Source organism: Vigna umbellata, chromosome 7 (assembly GCF_029865625.1).
Source record: "Vigna umbellata cultivar VRB3 chromosome 7, Vumbellata_1.0, whole genome shotgun sequence".
Taxonomy (NCBI): domain Eukaryota; kingdom Viridiplantae; phylum Streptophyta; class Magnoliopsida; order Fabales; family Fabaceae; genus Vigna; species Vigna umbellata.
The window spans coordinates 41,968,926-41,989,586 of record NC_142171.1 but is presented as its reverse complement, the minus strand read 5'-3'; the positions used below and the strand labels follow the sequence as shown (position 1 = coordinate 41,989,586).

At 32.0% G+C, this 20,661-nt stretch overlaps 2 protein-coding genes across 2 annotated transcripts; both read left to right on the top strand.

The window, feature by feature from the left end:
* Nucleotides 1–4,188: 4,188 nt before the first annotated feature.
* On the top strand, nt 4,189–7,181 carry LOC148196021 (ornithine carbamoyltransferase, chloroplastic-like). The gene is made up of 5 exons (XM_088093925.1): nt 4,189–4,401; nt 4,672–5,006; nt 5,796–5,927; nt 6,032–6,307; nt 6,835–7,181. Exons 1-5 carry the CDS (start codon nt 4,251–4,253, stop codon nt 7,015–7,017), a joined length of 1,077 nt encoding a protein of 358 aa, XP_087950051.1. The 5' UTR covers nt 4,189–4,250; the 3' UTR covers nt 7,018–7,181.
* Nucleotides 7,182–15,917: 8,736 nt separating this feature from the next.
* On the top strand, nt 15,918–19,500 carry LOC148196020 (gamma carbonic anhydrase 1, mitochondrial-like). Its single transcript, XM_088094757.1, has 5 exons — nt 15,918–16,095; nt 16,272–16,415; nt 16,597–16,722; nt 16,800–16,951; nt 18,900–19,500. The coding sequence occupies exons 1-5, from the start codon at nt 15,981–15,983 to the stop codon at nt 19,182–19,184; spliced, it is 822 nt and encodes a 273-aa protein (XP_087950883.1). The 5' UTR covers nt 15,918–15,980; the 3' UTR covers nt 19,185–19,500.
* Nucleotides 19,501–20,661: the final 1,161 nt, after the last annotated feature.

Genomic DNA, 20,661 nt, shown 5'->3' with positions numbered 1-20,661 from the left:
TTTTAATTGCAAACAGGTCAATTTTGAAGGAAAAAACTTATTTAACCTAATTTGATTTTATAAGCCATTGACTGCGATAAATTCATTTCCAAAATATTTATTAGTGGCAGAATATCAGGCCATAATTTCCTCCTTGATGGATTGACCCGGAATGCAAACAAAGAAAATATTCAAAAAGTGCAATGTAATGTAAGACCATAACGCAAGGAATAAAGTATCAAAAAAGCGATTATAGTGAAGAATATCATAAAATAAAATCCTTATGCTCTCTTTGTCACACAATCAGTTTCATAGTTCTTCAAATAAAGTGCATTAATCACAGTAACACGATTAAATTAAAAAATTATAATTTAATGTCAGATATAAATATTGATTTCATGAATGTGGTATGAATACCTCGTGGCATGTTTCCATTTTCGGGACCCATCTGATGAATCCCGAAACTTTCCTGGTTCATTTTTTTTTTTAATTTTAATTTATATTTTATATTTTATATAATTAAAAAAAAAAAAAGGCACCGACGCGCTTCGGGGATTGAGCTAGTGAGGGTACCCTTAAGCTAGGGAGGGTACCCTTAGGACGTGTTTCTACAAATAATGGTCAATGGATTTATAGTGTGACTTGATATTGATGTGTCAGGTAAACACATTTCGATTTTTTGGATTTTTACTTTGTATATTTAACTCATTTAACCAATAAAAAACCATAATATCTGAAATCTGAAATGTGTTGTTTATATATCGTCCAAAATCATGTGATGATAATAAATTTATGATTTTTTTCTCTCGTAGCCGTTCGTAAAACATTTGAGAGGAAGAAAACTAAATTATTATGAAATAATATTTTAATATTATATTTTTTAAATGAATTCAATGTGATATTAATAAATACAAATCAAACTTTGATTTCTTCATTTAAGTTATGTTTAGTTGAACAAATATTGTTAACTAATGATATCATAAATTTATATTCTATTATTGAATACTAACAAAATTAAATTATATTTTCTAGGGTGCGTACGAAATTAATGTTTTATTGTGGCTGTGGATTTATGGTTTTGCAAAAGTAAAAGAAATAAAAAAAAAAAACAGATTTTTCATAGGATAGAGAGAACCCCACAAAGGTTTTCCTGGATCCGGTGTCTCCAGTTAAGTGGGCAAACTTTCGCCTACTGTTCCCTTTTCTTTTCTGATTTTTCTCAAAATTACAATAAAAAAAACTAAATTTGTATCGTTATTGTAAAGTAGTTTACATCTAACTCAATTTTTTAATTAAAATTGGTTATATTCTAACATTTTATTATATTTCTAGATAAATCTCCCATATCCGTTTCGTCTATTTTTATGCAATTTGGATATTTTTATTATATTTTTAAAATATATTGATATTTTAAAATATATTAAAAATATTTTTAATATATTAAAAGTACTATATTTTAAAAGTACAGTAAAATACAACACAGAAAAACTAGAAATTGAAAAAACCGAACTCATTTTTATCCTATTTCACAAATTATAGTCCTCCTTTAACTATTTATGTCGGTGTCATTCTTTTCATTGTATTTGAGAAGTTAGAATTTAGGAAATCCATTTTCTTAAATATTTGTTTATCCACTAATTTGTAAAAGAAATTAAAATATTTTAAAAATAATTTTTATTTTCACAATTGTCAACTCTCTTTTACAACAAGCAGAAACAAAATAAATCACTAACAGTCTATTCGGTGTGTGAATGTTGTTAGAGTTTCATCAACTTATTTCTAAAGTAAACACTCGTGACTTTGTATCTTTTTTACAATTGCAATCCAATGAGGATTAAATTCCTAATGTGTGAGTTAGCGTAGGTTTAATTTTTAAAAGAATAAAAAAATAATTTCACTCTCAAATGTGTAAAGAATTAATAATATTTGTAATATTATATTTACTCTTTGATTTACCATAAATTGGTTTTTAAAATTACATGTTAGTAAAAATTCACGGGAATTGAATTTGTGAAGTTCCAAAAAACGTGTCCCTAGTTCAATGAATTAAATTAAAATTTAATTAGGTCAAATTTTATACTTTTTTTTACTATATTTGGTCTATCTTCAATTATATTGTATTAAGTTAAGTCGACCGGTCATAAATTTGATTAAGAAAATGAAGAACAAAATTTGAAAAAAAAAAATCACGTTTACCAGTCCGATTTCCTTAATTTTGGACACTTGAATTGAGTATTTTAAGAAACGACTAAGAAGTTAAGTATCGAAACCTAACTTATAAATGGGATGGGAAAGATGTGATGGTTAAGGAAGGGCTAATGTCCCACAATAAGGACACCGACAAATTATATTCTTAAGGATGGGCTAACACCAAAGAAGCATTATTAAATACAAATATGTTGATAGTTACTTACATATACTTTAAAAGACGTTTAGGTCCACCACATCACATGCCTGGATTTTCTGAAAAGGCATGTCTTAATTTGGAGCCTCTATATCATATCATGAGATTTTTTTTCTTGATAAAAAACATTAAGAGATTAAATAGGGTTAAATTCCAAGTGGGCATCTCCCAGGACTCCATTGAGCCCGTTTAAAAAATGGGTCGCCCATTTGAACAAGGCCCATTGGAACAAGCCCGCTACAGAGTCAAACCAATTGAGATGACAAAATATTGACTTTTTCTTCCTTTACTTTCTATAAGAGAAAGTCTAGACTAGGATTTTTGAAACAAATTTATAAACACATTAAACGAATTTTAAGAATTATAGAACAGTTTTCTAAAACATATGAGATACTTTTTACAATAAGCTTTTTGGAACAAACTTTATAGAATAAGTTATTTGTAATACTTTTTTTTTATGTTTTTTTTTCTGTAGTAATGATTGTAGAAGTGGTGTGGTGGACTGAAAGAATGTATTTTAGTCTTTTTACGTCATGGGTGCATAGTCAGTGTACTACACCAACCCAGTCATTTTACAAGGTTATAAGTTATAAGTGTAAAAAATAAAATAATTTGATTACTTTTTGGAATAATTTAATGTATAAATGTTTAAAAATATATATTTTAATATATATATATATATATATATATATATATATATATATATTATAATTAAGTTTGATTTTAAGTTGGAAGAAACCAAATTATTATATTTTAAAAAAATTAAAATTAAATTGAATCAAAATTTTAAATATAAAATTTAAATTAAAAATAACTGATATAATGTAGTAATAACACTGACATAATTATTATGTTTTTTTAAAATAAAATAAAAATTTAAAAGATTTAAAAAAAATCATAAAGTGACTATTATACGAACGCATAGTCAATTTAACTGAAATTACTAAACTAGACTATTTTAAAAAAAATAAAGATTTAAATTAAACAAAAAAAAGTAAGAGACGAATTAAATAAAGTAGACAAATAAAATAACCAAATGTATAATTAAGTTTTTAATCTTTTAACCTATGAAAATGAATAAATTATATAATAAAATGTGTCATCTAATTTTAAAAAATGATAAATACTCAAATGTAAAATATAACATTTTAAACATTAATTAATAAAATTTAATAAAAGTTTCTATATTGATGAAAATTTACTTCCTCGAGTGCTCTGAGATTTTAAAAAATAAACTGTATGTACAATAGATAGAAAAAATAAACATTTTGTAGTGTATATAAGAAAAGAAAAAATTAGTTTTTAAGTTAGTTTATTAACGGGTGTGGGTTTACATATTTAGAACTGTAGTACATGCTACTTATTCATATTAGAATATCGAACTATTTAACTTTTAAATTAACTTCTAAAATTTATTTTGTTAATATTTAATTTCAATTTTAGTAATAATATTGCTATGTGTGGTTTTAACAATGACTATTAAATGTATATTTTAGTTTTCGAATTTTATTCCCTAAACGAATTATTCTATGAATGGTTACTAAAAAACTTTCTGAATATACATTTTTTTTAAAACTCTAATTTTTGTAAAAATTCAAAATTTTAACTTATGCATGCCTTAATTTTATTTTATATAATTTTTGTTTATTATTTGTCTCTGTTAAAAGTACCGAGGGAAAAGATTATTAAATCATAACTATGTGAACTTGTTTTATTACAGTGGTAAATAGCAAGTGATATATATGAAAAAAAAAGGAGAGGAAGTTCTTATAATTACCCCACTATATAAAGGAAGAAATGAATTGCAGTGAAAGTAAAGAGAAGTAGCAGTGTGTAATTGATTGGTAGGCCTAGGAAGTATCAGAAAATGGCTGTGATCCCATGTCACTGTTACCGTACCGTCGCATCAGACAAACCCTACCTCTCCGGTCACAATCTCCGCCATCGCGCTCCTTTCCCCTCCTCCTCCGTTTCATTCCGCCGCCGAATATCGTGCGTCGCCTCTCCCGCAGTCACTCGTAAGTTCACTCTACTCTTTTTTCTCCATTTCCGATTGTAATCGCTTTCACATTCTCACTCAATCTTCACTTTTCGACATTCACATAATCTAGTTCTAGTTCTCATTTCACATTCAATTTGCTTCGGATTAGGGTTTAAGAAATGTTGAGTGTTCCATGTCATTCATAAGAACATTTTGATGGTTGACACTGATTTTCAACTTTTGTTTGCGATTTTGAGAAGTGGCTAGCAGGTCATTGGCTTCTCACTTCGGTTCTTCTGTTTTGCAGAGAAAGTTGCGTTGAAAGATTTTCTTCACATAGATGATTTTGATAAGGACACTATTTTGAAGATGCTGGATCGGGCCATTGAGGTAAAGGCGTTGCTTAAATCAGGGGACAGGTCCTTTCGACCTTTCGAGGGGAAGACCATGTCGATGATATTTACAAAGCCGTCCATGAGAACGAGGGTTTCGTTCGAGACTGGCTTTTCGTTGTTAGGGGGGCATGCCATATACTTAGGACCTGATGATATCCAAATGGGCAAGCGAGAGGAGACTCGTGACATTGCTCGTGTTCTGTGTCGCTATAATGACATCATTATGGCTCGTGTTTTTGCCCATCAGGTATGCTCGTGACTTGTAAGTGTGAGTTACTTATGGTTTATTTTGTTATTGGGCTGCGGTTACTCCTGTTTGTGGTTAGTTTTTCCCATTTTCTGAATTCACAAATTAAATATTCAACGCGACCTGCACGAAATGGTAGAATGAAAGTGATTTGTCTTTCTTAGGGATGGAGCGTGTGTGTTCGCAATGTTCCTCTGATTTCAAAACCAACATTGAGGAGGTCAATAAACTTAATTTGGATGAATTATGTTAATTCCAATTCATAAACAGGTGGGAAAGAAAAAAGAGAAGCTATACCTTGTACTCAGATGCTGTTAGTTGCATAAATAGAGCAGTCTATACTGACTTTTGGGATAGAGTAATTCACCCGGTGTTTTGATGATGTCATTAATTCTTGAGCTCCACTGGGATTTGTTGTAATGCATAAAACTGCAAAGAAAAAGCTTGAGTATAAATCCCTGCCAGGTCATTGCCATTGCTTGTGGTAGACAAGAATTTGTGTCCCGTGCCATTGGTAATTTGCAGTGTTGGATTACGTGTAATACTAACAGAAGATCTTGAGATGAATTAACAGTATCTAGCAGGAGTATTTTTCACTAATGTTCATGTCTCTTACAACTTTAGCAAGCTTAGTTCACAACGAAAGAAGTTGTTTTGCGATTGTGGGCATTATGATGTTGGGCTGGGAAGAATTTTTATCTGCTACGAAGATTGTGATCAATCATTCTGAGAAAAAAACTGGGCATTTTTGGTTTACCTTATCTCTTTTTTGTACAAAAAAAATTGCAGGACATACTTGATCTTGCAAAATATGCAACTGTGCCAGTCATCAATGGGTTGACGGACTACAACCATCCCTGCCAGATAATGGCTGATGCCCTTACTATGATTGAACACATTGGTCGGTTTGAAGGTACCAAGGTCAGGTTATGTTACTTGTTTTTGAAGAATTTGCTTCTTCCTAATTATAGGTGGCATTATCAAGGGATTAGGTGTCTGACTATATTCTGCAATACAAATGTCAGGTTGTCTACGTTGGAGATGGAAATAATATTGTTCACTCATGGCTGTTGATGGCATCTGTGATTCCATTTCACTTTGTTTGTGCTTGTCCGAAAGGATTTGAACCTGATGCAAAAACAGTTGAGAAGGCAAGGAAAGCTGGAATCAGCAAGATTGAGATAACTAATGACCCCAAAGAAGCTGTTAAAGGAGCCGATGTTGTGTATTCAGATGTCTGGGCCAGCATGGGGCAAAAGGAAGAAGCTGAACACCGGCGCCAAGTGTTTAAAGGTTTTCAGGTACTTTACATGATATTTTCTATACTATTTTCTTTCAGCCACCTAATCAAATGGTTAGGGCAGAAACCATATGTTCAGTTAAAAATAAATATTTTATTATTTGACAGCGGTTATGTCGTGTTGGAATGTTGTCAGAATTGGACTTAGACCAACTGGTCAGACTGGAAACTGGACAAAACCAGCCCAGTATAATTTTGAAAACCGGTCTTGTAAAGAACCTGTGTAAAACAGTGGTTAAAGCTGTTCGTCTGTAGGAAAAATCAATATTACAAGGATCGACAGTTTCATTAATTATATTTATTTTGTTTCTAATTTTTTTGTTTTTTAACGTTGTTTAACATTTCACATTAAAGATTGTAATAATTTTTAATCATCACAAGTTCAAAATTATAGATAAAGCGTTGAATCTTGAATGACTCCCTTCACCGGTTCAATTTTAAAAACTTTATATATAAAATGTGCTGTATTGGAATGGCTTTACTTTGGTTTTGTTATTGTTGACTTGAGATGGCAATTGTATTCTGCAGGTAAACAAAGATCTGATGGAAATGGCTGGTTCAAAGGCATTTTTCATGCATTGCTTACCAGCGGAAAGAGGGGTGGAGGTGACTGACGAAGTTATTGAAGCTCCAAATTCAATAGTCTTCCCGCAAGCTGAGAACCGAATGCATGCACAAAATGCCATAATGCTTCATGTTCTCGGCAAGTAGAAACATTAGCTAGCGTACACTTACTGCAACAGTTAGTTTTTGCTTTCAGCAGTTTGTTCGCTGTATTATTAACTTTGGAATTTTGAGTGCTTCGGTATTATCTATTAGCTCTTTAAGAACAGGTAAATCGTAATAAAATGGTAGCGGTATCTAATTTCTTTTCCTCTTATGCTCCAAGTTTGGTTCTTTATTTGGTTTAATTCCTTTGAAGTAAAAAGAGTGCGCTAGGTCCAGTACAAGTTTAGCTATCGATTACAAATAGACCTTTGAAATGTATTATGTATTAGAAATTAAAATATATAATTTGAATATTTAAATTCTTCTTTTACAGCCATATTGAGATTCTTTTACTCATTTCTTATTAAATATTTTCTTTTAATCAGACATTTTATACACTGCTTTTGCATTTAATAAAAAAAATTCTCATTCATTTTATTGTTTTCTTTTATCTTTATTCATATAAGCGGTTTTTTTACTTTTTATCTCATGGTCTTTATTTATGAAAAAAAATTGTTACTAGTTAGAAACGGTAAAAGTGATTGTAAATTATTTTCAAATGTAGAATTTAACCGTGGTATTGTTTTGAAATATTCATTGTCTATTTTGTTGAGGGAACCACGGCATTGGTATTTTATTAAAATTTTAATTACACAAAATACTTGTTTTGAATAATAAATGCTAAAATTGAATTTGATAAAATGAATACATATTTAAATATTATTATAAAGTAAATTATTAACTTCTTTAATCATATCTATTACTTTTGAAAATTTGAATTAAATATTTGATTTGAGAAAAGACTAGCTTCAACTATAAATTAAATTTTTATCTTGATCATATCTATGGTAAAACACACCTTATTTAAAATTTTATGTTTTTATTCTATAACTATTATATATTAAAATGAACCGTGGTAAAAAGTCAAATTGTTCCAATTTTATTTATTATTCAGTTTAAAATAGTTTCGATGAAACAGCCAGGGGATTTTAAATTGAATGGAGAGAAACTCGTATTAACCCTTCCCACGAGCAGTGTGCCCGGCTATTGGCTGAACAAAAGCCACAAAGTAGACCTCCTGTTAAATGTACACAACGGTTCACAAGCATAGAATCAAGTTGGAGATCATCTCAATCCACAGTTAAAGTTTGAAGTAAGAACTCAAAAAGTTAATTAACCATGTCTTAAAGTGTTAATATTAGAGTAGGAGAGAGTTTCATAATTGCCCCCAGCTCAAGTACATTGAAGACTCAAACCAGATTGAATTTTCCTGAAAAATATATAGCTTCCATAACTCGTGTGGCTGTCATTTGAATTGTCAGTAAATGAATAATAAAAGACAGCAAAAAGAAGAGCAAAAGAAAAAATCGGTATAATATAACCAAGGCAACACGAATAAAGGGGGCAAAATTAGCCACTATATTCATTTGCATGCATCTGTGTAGGCGTGGGAAGACCCTTGATCTGCATCTGCTTGCACATCCATTGCCAATTCTCTAATGTCACTTCACCACCAAGTGACCGGATAACAGATCCACCACTGCACGCGCCTACTTTGCAGCATTCTTCTAGTGATAGACCCTTGATCACTCCATACAGAAATCCGCTAGCAAAAAGGTCCCCTGCTCCTGTAGCATCGCATGCCTTCGTTTCCCCAATGGCTGGGACTCGTATCATCTGACATGTAAAAGGCTTAGTTTATGTAGTTAATAATTTGTCTTTGACTTTTCAACACCTATTCTAGAACCCTAGCAGGCGCAAAGACCAAACAACAAGAAAGCAAAAGCTGCTGAACTTATCCCTAATATTTTTAACCACAATGTGCTTAATGTTTGTACAGTTTGTACACCTTCATTACCTCCCTTCCTCTTTTACATATAAAACTTTCAATAACAAATTCGTACAAAGTAAAAAACTACGCAAATGTCTAGCTAATTATGGCATCTTGAGGCAAATAACAAAAGGTTCATGGTGGGAGAGGAAACAGAGAGAATTGGGAAAGGAGCCAAGCAGGAAATGTCACAGAATGACATAAAAAAAATTTGCATACCTCCTTTCCATGTTTAGCAATGCACCCACTAGAGCCCAATGTCACCACAGCCCATTGGCAGTATTTGGAAAGAAATTCTACAGCAGCTATAGAATCAGCATTCTGTTCACCCCTGTAATCCATGGTAAAGTAAATTGATATCACTTATTTACAAGACAAAATTACATGATACATAATTAATGAACAAAATTTCTTCATTCACTAAGAAACTGAAGATAAATTATATTTTCAATAATGCTGGGTGAAATGCAAACGACAGCCACCTTAAAAGCTCAGCTGCTTCATCCTCATTGGCAAAGCAAAGGTCTATATTCCCAGATTCCAGTAGCTTTAGAAGCGGTAGTTTAAAGTTCCTGACCATCTTGTCAAAATAAAGAGGTCATAAGTGAGAAATATAATATTTAAATAAACTAAGCAGAAGACTTCTTAAGAACTAAACTTTCGTATTCCTATTTATAACGGTAGTCATCATGAGCACTTTCATGCATTAATATTTGAGATTATGCAGAAAAGAATACAAAGTCTTGTGCGTATAGCAAAAACAAACAAAAACAAATCAAATATGTTTAGTAATTATTTCTGTGGACTAACCGACTAAGAGTTATAAGACTTAGCAGCACTTCATAAACTCGGTTTTATCAAAACAGCCCTTTTTGAGTTGATATGTTGGAAATGGAAACTCTAATCACAAACTTCCCAGGCTCAAGGAAGAGAACGTTTTTAAATACCTCAAAACTGGCTAAATCCAAGGAAATAAGAAGGCCTTCCTGTTTGGCTAAATGAATTGCTGCTTGAATAACTTCCAAGTTGAGTATTGCATATCTCAACACCAACCACTGAAACGTAAGTATATAAAAACCAAGTCAACAGAGATCCTCTAGGTGATACATTATTAGTGATAGATGTAGTACAATGGACAGAAGAGCAAGCCATGTTAAAATAAATCGGATTTAACATGAAAAAGCGATTCAGCCCCTAAAATCTAATATAAAATAAATCCCAGTTAACACATTGACAATTAGAAAAACATAATTAATAAAATATAAAAATATCTAGAATAGGGTACCAAAGAAAGGTAATCAACCTTGGATCCCATGAAATCCTCTTTCATCAACTCTTGAGCCTTGCAAAAAGGAAAAAGAGAGCATATATCAGTCAAAAAACCTTCATAAAAGACACCCTGATTTACTCTCCAAGAATCCAGAAAGGGTGTTAGAATTACCTGAACTTTGACAGCATTTGAGAGACAAGGTCGCATTGTACGGTTGCCCGACTCATCAACCAAGCAAACACACTGGTACACAAAACCCATTGTTATGCTTTATGGTAGGGTAAATCACATCTTGAGGTTACCTTAAATTCCTTGGATACCCTTTCTTTATTACTCCTATACCAATACTAATATTATACTAGTTTCATCAATTGTTTGAATACATTATTTTGAAACTTATTCTTTAAAAAAGTAGAGTTATGCATAATTACAGAGACAAAAATTAGATATTGCGTCTTTCAAGTGTTGTCTGAACTTTTGTATGACTTTTCCATCAAAATTGAAATAGTATCTCAGTAATCCGTGAAGTTTGTCTTAACGGATCCCCCGTGAAGTAAAAATTCAATTTTTTTTGTAAGTTTTTTCCTTCCAAGAAATTGGGGAAGTGTTGGTATAATTTGCTCTACACAATAGTAAGCACTCTAAGGGAAGTTTGTACGTATGAGGTGAGGAAATAGGAAACCTGTGCCGTGTGTCCTTGCTTCTTGCGGAGTCGTGACAGGTCGACGCCATTGGAGGTCATGTTATTAACAAAAAGCTGGCCTTGTTCGTCGTCCCCGTAGGCTCCAATAATTCCGCTTGAAATTCCAAAACCGCTACTGAGCCCGCGAATTGTGTTGGCAACGCTGCCACCGGCGAGAGTTTTCATGGGAGAATGAGCGTCGTGGGAGTGGGTTTTAACCTCGCCCAGTATGCCATTCAGTTCTTCAATTCCAACCTACAATGACATTGATAGAAAAATAATTTAGTTAACCGCGTTTATGGAGACAATTGAGTTGGATTACAAAGCGAACAAACCGGAACGGAGCCACCGCGCTCGCCGGAAATTTGACGGAGAAGGGACCAATCGACGGTGGCAACATTGTCGACGAGGGCGAATGGCTGGAGACCGAGAACCAAGGGCGCGTGGCGGGAGTCGTGATTATGGTTTTGGTTTTGGATTTGGGATTGGGAAAAGGGCTCGGCACCCATTGATTACTGTGTAAGAAGTGTTAATTGTAAAAGCGTGTATGGGAGTAAGTGTAGTTTGTTTTTATGGATCTATGTTTCTGAATTTGCATGAACGCGCCGTGACATTTGCATCATTGGGCTCTCTCTCTCTCTTCCCTCTGTGTAAACCCTTCTCTTTCCCTCTTAGCAAAGTCTCCCAACAAGATTGTAATTTGACCCACACAATTACTTTCCTTAATTTGACAAAATCTTTATTAAATTCCTTAATTATCATTTTTTTAATTAAGTCTTACTTTACTTTTTAAAATTTTATTTTATTTTTATTTCATTAAATTTTAACTTCTTACGTATTTTTAATTTAATTTTTATTATTTTTTTACTACTTTTAAAGTGTTAAGAAAGGAAATATTTTATCATTAATATAAAAATAATATTAAAACAATTAATATAATATATATATATTAATCATAACACTATTTAATTTATTTTATAAACAAAATAATAAATATGATAACAACATCTCACTCGATTAATTAAAAATTAATCGTGAAATATTTAATTAAAAAATATAAAATTTATGACTATTTAATATACGAAAATAATTAATAAGGTCTCAATTAAAATTACATAAATTTATAAGAAATTTAAATTTTAATTAACTTTTTATTATTAAATTCTTTACATTATAGTAATGTTTTTAAGTTAATTTTTTACTGTATTTTATTTAGACCAAAACAATATACAAGATATTGAGTGAAACAGTTAGATTATTTGTAAGTGTATAATTCACTTACCTAATATATTTAAACATATTTATAGATAGAATAATAACATATAATTTATCTTGTTTTTAATATATTTCTTATAGCTGTTTCTAGAATAATAATTACTCCATTATAAAATAATATTATAAAGAAACTTTTTCATGATTTTTTTAATATTTTTATCATTTTATACTTAAATTATTACTGATGGAAAAATAAATATTCATATATTATGAATAAAATTAATTATATTGGTTTTAAATTGCTTAAAAAAGGAAAAAAGTAGTGATAACTGGATATTTTATATTATTTAAAAAAGTTATATTATAATTACTAACTCAAATTGTAAAAATATTTTATTTTATTTATCTTTATATAAAAGTATTTGTTTGTGATACTAATTAATATAACAATAAGTTATAAGTTTATAAATAAATTTTAATTATTTTTATTAAAAATGCAAAGATTAAAAGTAAACTTTGATTGAAAATTTTTATAAACTTCTTCAACAATCGTTTGGTCTGAAGGTAACACTTCTTCAGCATCTGGTGCAATTGAAGATCGTTCAGTTTCTTCATCAACTGCATTAGAAGAGAACATCCGCTCAATTTCTTTACTAGGTGCACTTAAATATGACAACCGTTCATTTTCTTCTTTCGCTACATTTGAGGATGACACCCGTTCGGTTTCTTCATCAACTAAATGCCTATCTTCACTTGACAGCAACAACACGTGGTTTGCGCCATAGTGACACGCATATGCAGGGCTTCTTCCTCTCGGCTGCAACACATGTTCAGATACACATTCACACTTGTCCCGCACTATCTCTCTGCACAACTCCTCTTCCACTCGTTCTAGAGTACTCATCAACACAACAAGATCGGACTCCGAATCACATGCCTCCTGAGCAAGGTTCGTCGTCTTGTCATTCTTGTTCTTCTTCGCGACTTCATTGTGCCAACACTCTGCAAAGTAGTGCCCGAACTTGTTACAGGTGTAGCATTGAACACTTCTTTTGTCCTTTCTTCCTCTCGTTGGCTTTCCGCCTCTTTTGTTTTCGCTGCATTCTTCTCCGACGTTTTCATAAAAAATGCTCATGTTTCTTCCTCCAGATCTGCCTCTTCCGCTGGGTTTGAAGGTGCTTCGAACTTGTAAGGCCTGATTCGAACCAAGACCTACTTCATTTTCTGCTTTCTTTCTTTCAAGCAAACATTGTTCATGAGCCTCCAGCAAGTTTTGCAATTCTTCAACCTTCATATTCTCCACACCTCTGCATTCTTCAATCGCTACAACGATATGATCGTACTGCGGAGTTAGCATGCTCAAGATTTTCTCCACGATCTTCTTATCTTTCACCACTTTGTCGCACGCTCTCATGGCGTTCACTACCATTTGGATTGTTCCGATATAGTCAACCACAAATTCTTGTTCTTCCATGCTCAAGAGTTCGTATTGTTGTTGGAGCGACTATAGTTTGATCTTCTTGACCTTGCCTGTGTTGTCGTAGCCTTCTTGAAGGATGTCCCAGGTCTGCCTCGCCGTGCCTGCCTTCGATACTTTCTAGAAGATGGTGGCTGACACGCATTAATGCAACAACATTCGGGCCTTACAGTCTAATCTTTTATTTTCTTTGTATTGTCCCTTTGCCTCTTCAGAATCACCTCTCGATAGTTCCTTGAATCCCTTCTTGACTACCTCGTCCACCTCTTGAAAACCAAGAATGCCATCTTTCTTAATGCACCAGTCGTCGAACCCCTTTCCATCAAACACAGGAAAATTACTGTGTATCACGCCAGCCATTTCTTCTTGATCGGTTTCTACTGATCCACCAGGTTTTCGAAACTTGCTCTTGATACTATTGTTAGGACTGGAAGGTGTTTGAGAGAATGGAACAGAGAAAGATAGGCAGAGGGAGTAAAAACAGAGAAAGAATAACGAGTGTTAAATCTCAATAACCACAGTGAATATATGTATATCAAATACAGATAAAAACGTTAGAATTTAGTTTGATTTATGACAGTAAGGTGTTGAAGACCCCAACACTGAAAATCATAAGTCCTATTGGGAGAGTCAAAGTCCCCCAATTATTTTTTCTTTTCACACATTTATATTACTGCATAAATAAAATTATTATTTATAATTTTAATATTTTATATATCTAACACCTTTAAAGTTTTAGTATATATATTTTGACATTTTCAACGTATTTATTCAAGATCTATCACTACTTAAGACTTATGAAAAGGCGTGCTTAAGACTTATGAAAAGGCGTGCTTCATGGAAGGGAAACAGATATCAAAGGCGGAACAACCATGGGAGAAGCATACTTTCACGACAAACAATACAAAAGAACAAAGAGTGTAACAAAACAATTCAATAAAAAAATAAACACGATACAATTTACACTCAAATAAATCCATAAAGTTTTTATGCATTTTTCATTTATTCTGGAACGTGAAAAATACATTCCCAATAATTTTAGAGAGAATTCCAACTTTTTTTTGGTCGAAAGTATGTCCACCACTATTCATCAGCAGGTTTTTTTGATAATTACAAGTAAAAGTTTGTATTTTTAAGATGAGCTCTTAAGCAAATAAGGATCAATAAGTTTCAGGTCTGACCTAATTGATTTCTCGTGGCTCCCACTTTTTGAAAACCTCCCATTAACTGTAGTGGTATAAATTGTTTATATGTACAGACAGGAACAAGACTACCAAAATTTATCGGCCATGATTTCCTGTACCTCCATAAGAACGTTCCTTCCTCCACCGTCACGGTATGCTTACGGTATCTTTCCATGTTCTTTTATTTTCAAAACTATCTTTTAAATAGATTAAAACTTTTTTACTTTTATCATAGATTTTTAATTTAATTTTCAAACCTTAAGTTTATCTCATTCATATTTTTTTAACGCAACAGTTATATCTCATATCAATGTCAACTCAATTTTTTTCTACCTATTTATATTCACATTACATGAATTTTTATCATTTAAATTTAAAAGATTAATTAACTAAAATTCAATAATAATTATTAGATATAATCGAATACATGATAGTTTTATGTACTTCATCAACAAAAGATAATTAAAAATTTATATATAACGTGGATACAAGTAGGTAGAAAAAGATTGAATTGATATTCGAGATAGGAGTGCAGCTGTTGCATTTAAAGAATATAAATTAGGTAAAATTAGGATTTGAAAAATAAATTAAAAAATTGTGATAAAAGTAAAAATAAATTTTACCTTTACCTAATAATAGTTTTGAAAATAAAAGAAATAAGGATAGTTTTGAAAATAAAAGAATTTGAAGAAGGACGCTGTGGTGGTGATAGCAACACTCCCTCCATAATTATTAACTGCATCACACATAATTGCGAAAACATTCAAACATCTATCGTCATTACACAACACTATATCTGAAAAGTTTTTTCGATATATTTTAAAAATTATTTTCCTAAACATATTTCATGTAGCTGTATTTTGGCAAACTCATTCTGAAAAACAATATGTAAGGTCTGGAAAGTTTGTTTTGAAAATTTTAGTATGGAAAGTTTATTTCAAAATGCATTTAGTACATTCTGAAAATTATGTTTCCAAAATTTCATTCCATTCCAAAGTTTTGTTCAAAAAACATGGTCCAAAAGTTTTTTGGAATATATAATTCGAAAGTGACATTAATGGAAGGGAAAATGTAATTTTGATAACTTGAGAGGAAACATTGAAGAAATTTTAGGGGTGCAGGAAGTAGGAGTCAAATTTTCACACCCAACTGAACAAGCTGAAAAAGCCCAACCCAGTTAGTTATGGGCCACGCCCGTTTTTTGTTATAGTGATGGAAACCCCAAAATACCCTCTCCACGAAAGAGGGATACTCTACTCTTCCATTTTGGTTGGGAGTGGAAGCGTAAGCAGCGAGCAGTAGTGGAAATGGGAACCCTTGGGAGAGCGATCTACAGCGTTGGTTTCTGGATTCGCGAGACTGGACAGGCCATTGATCGTCTCGGTTCCCGCCTTCAGGGCGGTTACTTTTTCCAAGAGCAGCGTTTGTCTCTTTCCCCTTTTCTTTTTCTTCTTTCCCATGCCCTAATTTCTGCCATATTATAATCACGTTACATTCTATGATCACTTTTCATGATTCCAGACTTATTTTCTTCTTTTCCACTTAGATTCGACCAGGCAGTGACTTAGCCAATTAATTGTATTCTCTGTCGTGATCAGTGTCTAGGCATCGAACTCTGATGAACATATTTGATAAGGCTCCTGTTGTTGATAAGGATGTATTTGTTGCGCCAAGTGCCTCCGTCATTGGAGACGTTCATGTTGGAAGAGGATCATCCATTTGGTATGGATGTGTCTTGAGAGGTAAGCTATCCCATTGGATAATTCATGTGTCCCAACATTTCATGGATATTCTTTTCTTCTCTGTCATTTCTGAACAGATTCGTGTTCTGTGATCTTTTAATGTAAATTCAACGTGACATGTTTTGCTTTTTATTCGCTGTTGATATGTGTTAATCATGTGCCAAATTTATTTTATGAATAGGTGATGTTAACAGCATCAGAGTTGGAAGTGGAACTAACATACAGGATAACTCTCTGGTGCATGTTGCAAAGTCAAATTTAAGTGGGAAGGTCTTGCCTACAGTTATTGGGGACAATGTCACTGTGGGTGAGGAACATTTTTGTAACGATAAAGAATGGTGCAGTGTTCCGTTCTTAATGGGAATTGATGTTTTTACTGAACAGGTCATAGTGCTGTTTTACATGGTTGTACTGTTGAGGACGAGGCTTTTGTTGGTATGGGTGCCGTATTACTTGATGGAGTAGTTGTTGAGAAAAATGCCATGGTTGCTGCTGGAGCCCTTGTGAGGCAGAATACAAGGATACCTTCTGGCGAGGTATGTCTGTATGTGTTTACTGTTTTGCTACATTAAATAACGAGTATTAGGATAGTTTTTTTTGGTAATGTTAGTCTACATTTATTTTTGGGATTCATTCCATTGTTGAGTATTAGGTTTCGTGAAGTAATAATGTGCTGGCATATTCAACAAAATTTCGTGAAGTGGGCACAAGTAAATTGATGCAATAGGTCAGAGAAAAAATATTTGTTGACATTGTCACTTCTAAGAATTTTAATAAAAAAAAGGCAAATTTAATTTAATAAAGGAGATAGTGGAACTTGATCCATAAGTTGTAACCTTAGATCATTTGCAAGGTAATGATGATATAAAGAATTTTAGGAGTTGACATGGAGGAGAATAAATAACTATCACCAGAAATTTAGTCAGAAACTCCCGAATAAAATATCCATGGATTTTGACTATTAGTTGATTGAGAGACACTGATAGTGGGAGCTTTAGTAGCACAGGCTTGTTAGTGGCCTTTAATTGAAGACATTCTTGTATTCTGCTTCTTACATTCTTGCTTATCCTAACAATAGATAGATAATTCTAACCCACCTGTATGTGAACAGCGTGCAGCTGACAGTTGTAGACAGTGCCAGTAACTTGACCATTAGAGGAGATAGGCAGAGTGAGAATGAAACTGCCGTTATACCAGGTTGTAAAATCTTGCTGTAATGCTAGAGTGAAAAGGCAATAAACAGCATCAATATTAATGTACATCTCAAAATAAATTACAATAACGAGTAATAAAAATTAAGGTGTAACTCCCGAAAAGCAAAGTCTCCGTCTCTTCATTATTAATCTAAACTAGACATTAATCTCCAACAATGAAACTGCTTCTAACATAGAACCTTGGTATATATTAAATCGTATGCTGTTGCTTATGGAAACAAGAATCTTAGTATAGAGGATGGATAATTACCGAGTTAATAAGTTGGGTGAATACCAAAAGAATCTGAGAAGTTTAAGAATACGAAGGAACCAAAGGAAAATTAAATCTTTAACGGTCTTTTCTGATGCAAAATTATCTGTATCTTGATTTCACTTGAAGAATAATGTATTGCATATACATGTACGATCATGAATATTACTACGTAAATTATGAGGGAAGTGAGAATGAGAGCAAATTTTTATGAAATTTGAATCAAATCTGTAAGTTATTACACCTGATAAAATTTAAAACAAATCCTAACCTAATCTGATGCGCAAATAATAGTGAAAGTGCTTGGTCATTGTGATCATGTTTATGAAACTCTGATGTTTCCAAAGCTCCGATACAAGTCCATTTCATGCCATTTTTATCTTAGCTTTGGTTTTGTTGACTGATCAGCAAAGTTTGTGAATCCTTCGTAGGAACACCTGTATTGCATCAACCAACCCTATCACTATGACACCTATCAGTTATGACCATACCAGAAACCTAATATCTTTTATGGGGAATACTTTTGGTTCTTAACTCTCACCTTATCAACAAGCCCCAACCCAGTACCATATACCACTTTTCTTGAACTATTACTTGTTACGTTTGTCATGATTCTTACATTGCTTCTTGAATATAGGGATAACAATTGAACCTGTCCCTAGCAAATATCGTCTGAACCCGTCTGATCTGAGAATCCTTGTATTAATTGACTATTAATATGAGTATGGGTTATATCCTATTTTTTTAAAATTGGGTATGGAAATATCCGTCCTAATACTCATCTTGTTCTTATACCCGTTTTTATTTTAAATTACTAAAATACATTTAATTTATTAGTTAATTTGAAAACCCCTTATATCTAACTGCGTGATCTTGTATACTGTACTATGAGTTTTATCATAAGGTTCAAACTACCTAAATTTTCATTCTTGGTGAAAAGTATATGATTCTAGTGTTGGTTAGGCTGTTTTTTATGCATGTTATGTGTCGTTAATGATCTGCAGCTTGGATATTTTACAGGTATGGGCAGGCAATCCTGCAAAGTTCCTGAGAAAGCTAAGTAATGAGGAGATAACATTCATCTCAGAGTCAGCCATCAATTATACTAACCTTGCACAGGTCCATGCTGCTGAGAATTCGAAGTCGTATGATGAAATTGAGTTTGAGAAGGTGTTGCGAAAGAAATATGCTCGTAAAGATGAGGAGTATGACTCTATGCTGGGTGTTGTTCGCGAGATCCCACCAGAGCTTATTCTTCCCGATAATGTCTTACCTGATAAAGCAGAAAAGGCTCTTCAAAAATGAGGTATTTTAAAGCATTGTCTTCAATTCTAATATTGAATGACAATGGGACTTTTTTGCATTTACAAATTCATGGAAGAGGGATTTTTTTTCATTCCCAATAATAGTAGCAGACATTGTCTGCGCTAGAATCAATCGTGCCTCCTTACGATCCACAAGCAGTTATTCCTTAATATTTTGAATTCTGTTCACTAATTTGGTAAAGGCAAATGCCATGTAGAATTATGTATGCCGATCTTAGTGTTTGTTGTATCCAGTGCAAGTGATTTCACATTTTTTTATCTTGTTTATCTGTATGTTGAAGACATTCTTTAGTGCTCGTTGACATGTTTTATTGACGAGGACACCTACGACCGTGTTTGTCTTCAGTATGGTACGGTTGGGATAATGATTATTTCATGGCGGGTGAGAGGTTTCAATAATAATGCAGTTTGCAGAAAGAATAGAAGTTGGATATCTCTGAAAAGGAACTTATTCATTGTTTATTCCTTTTCCGTCTCGATTTCATCTTAAAAAGTGTAGTTACTCTCCGTTCACTTGAATGGATTTGGGAGAGAATAATTGAATGGATTTGAGAAGATTTAAAGATAAATTTTGTTGTTGTTTATTTGAGTAAATTTGAAGATAAGTGAGAGTGAATTTGAAAGCAACGTTTGTGAGAATTAGTGTAGGATTTGATTGATGTGACAGATTAAAAAAATTTACTTTTAAATCAATTCATTCAAATAAACGACAAAAATTTATTTTCAAATTTTCTCAAATTTATTCAATTATTCTTTCCCAAATTTATTCAAATGAACAAAACCTTACTGAGAACAATTTTATAAAACGAATTTTTCACACGAAGTAAGTATTACACAAGTGTTTATTTACCGTTGATACGTATATATTGGTATGAGCAAATGAACCTCTTCATATGAAACAGAATACTAGTTTAAAGGTGATCCAAAATTATCAAATAAGGATAACACATCACGGCTAAAAGTAAAGATATTTAAGATCTTATTTTTGGTGAATTGATTAAAGTGATAGATTATACTATCTTTTCAAAAATACCACATCATTGCTCGTGTATTCCACTAAGCCAAGGAGTTTTTATACTTGGAAATCTGGATCTATTTATATATATATATATATATATATATATATATATATATATATATATATATGTGTGTGTGTGTGTGTATATGTATATGTATATATATATGTATATATATATATATGTATATATGTATATGTATATATATGTATATATTATATGTATATGTATATATATGTATATATGTATATGTATATATATGTATATATATATGTATATGTATATATATGTATATATATATATGTATATGTATATATATATATATATGTATATATATGTATGTATATGTATATATATATATGTATATGTATATATGTATATGTATATATATATATATATATGTATATGTATATATATATATATATATCTTTTTAAAAAATA

What these genes read in the sequence shown, in the direction of transcription:
- LOC148196021 (XM_088093925.1), top strand. Translation starts at nt 4,251, where the DNA reads ATGGCTGTGATCCCATGTCACTGTTACCGTACCGTCGCATCAGACAAA. An exon ending in CGCCTCTCCCGCAGTCACTC is followed by an intron (nt 4,402 to 4,671) that starts GTAAGTTCACTC and finishes TCTGTTTTGCAG; the next exon opens with AGAAAGTTGCGTTGAAAGAT. An exon ending in CTCGTGTTTTTGCCCATCAG is followed by an intron (nt 5,007 to 5,795) that starts GTATGCTCGTGA and finishes AAAAAATTGCAG; the next exon opens with GACATACTTGATCTTGCAAA.
- LOC148196020 (XM_088094757.1), top strand. Translation starts at nt 15,981, where the DNA reads ATGGGAACCCTTGGGAGAGCGATCTACAGCGTTGGTTTCTGGATTCGC. An exon ending in TTACTTTTTCCAAGAGCAGC is followed by an intron (nt 16,096 to 16,271) that starts GTTTGTCTCTTT and finishes TGTCGTGATCAG; the next exon opens with TGTCTAGGCATCGAACTCTG. An exon ending in GTATGGATGTGTCTTGAGAG is followed by an intron (nt 16,416 to 16,596) that starts GTAAGCTATCCC and finishes TTTTATGAATAG; the next exon opens with GTGATGTTAACAGCATCAGA.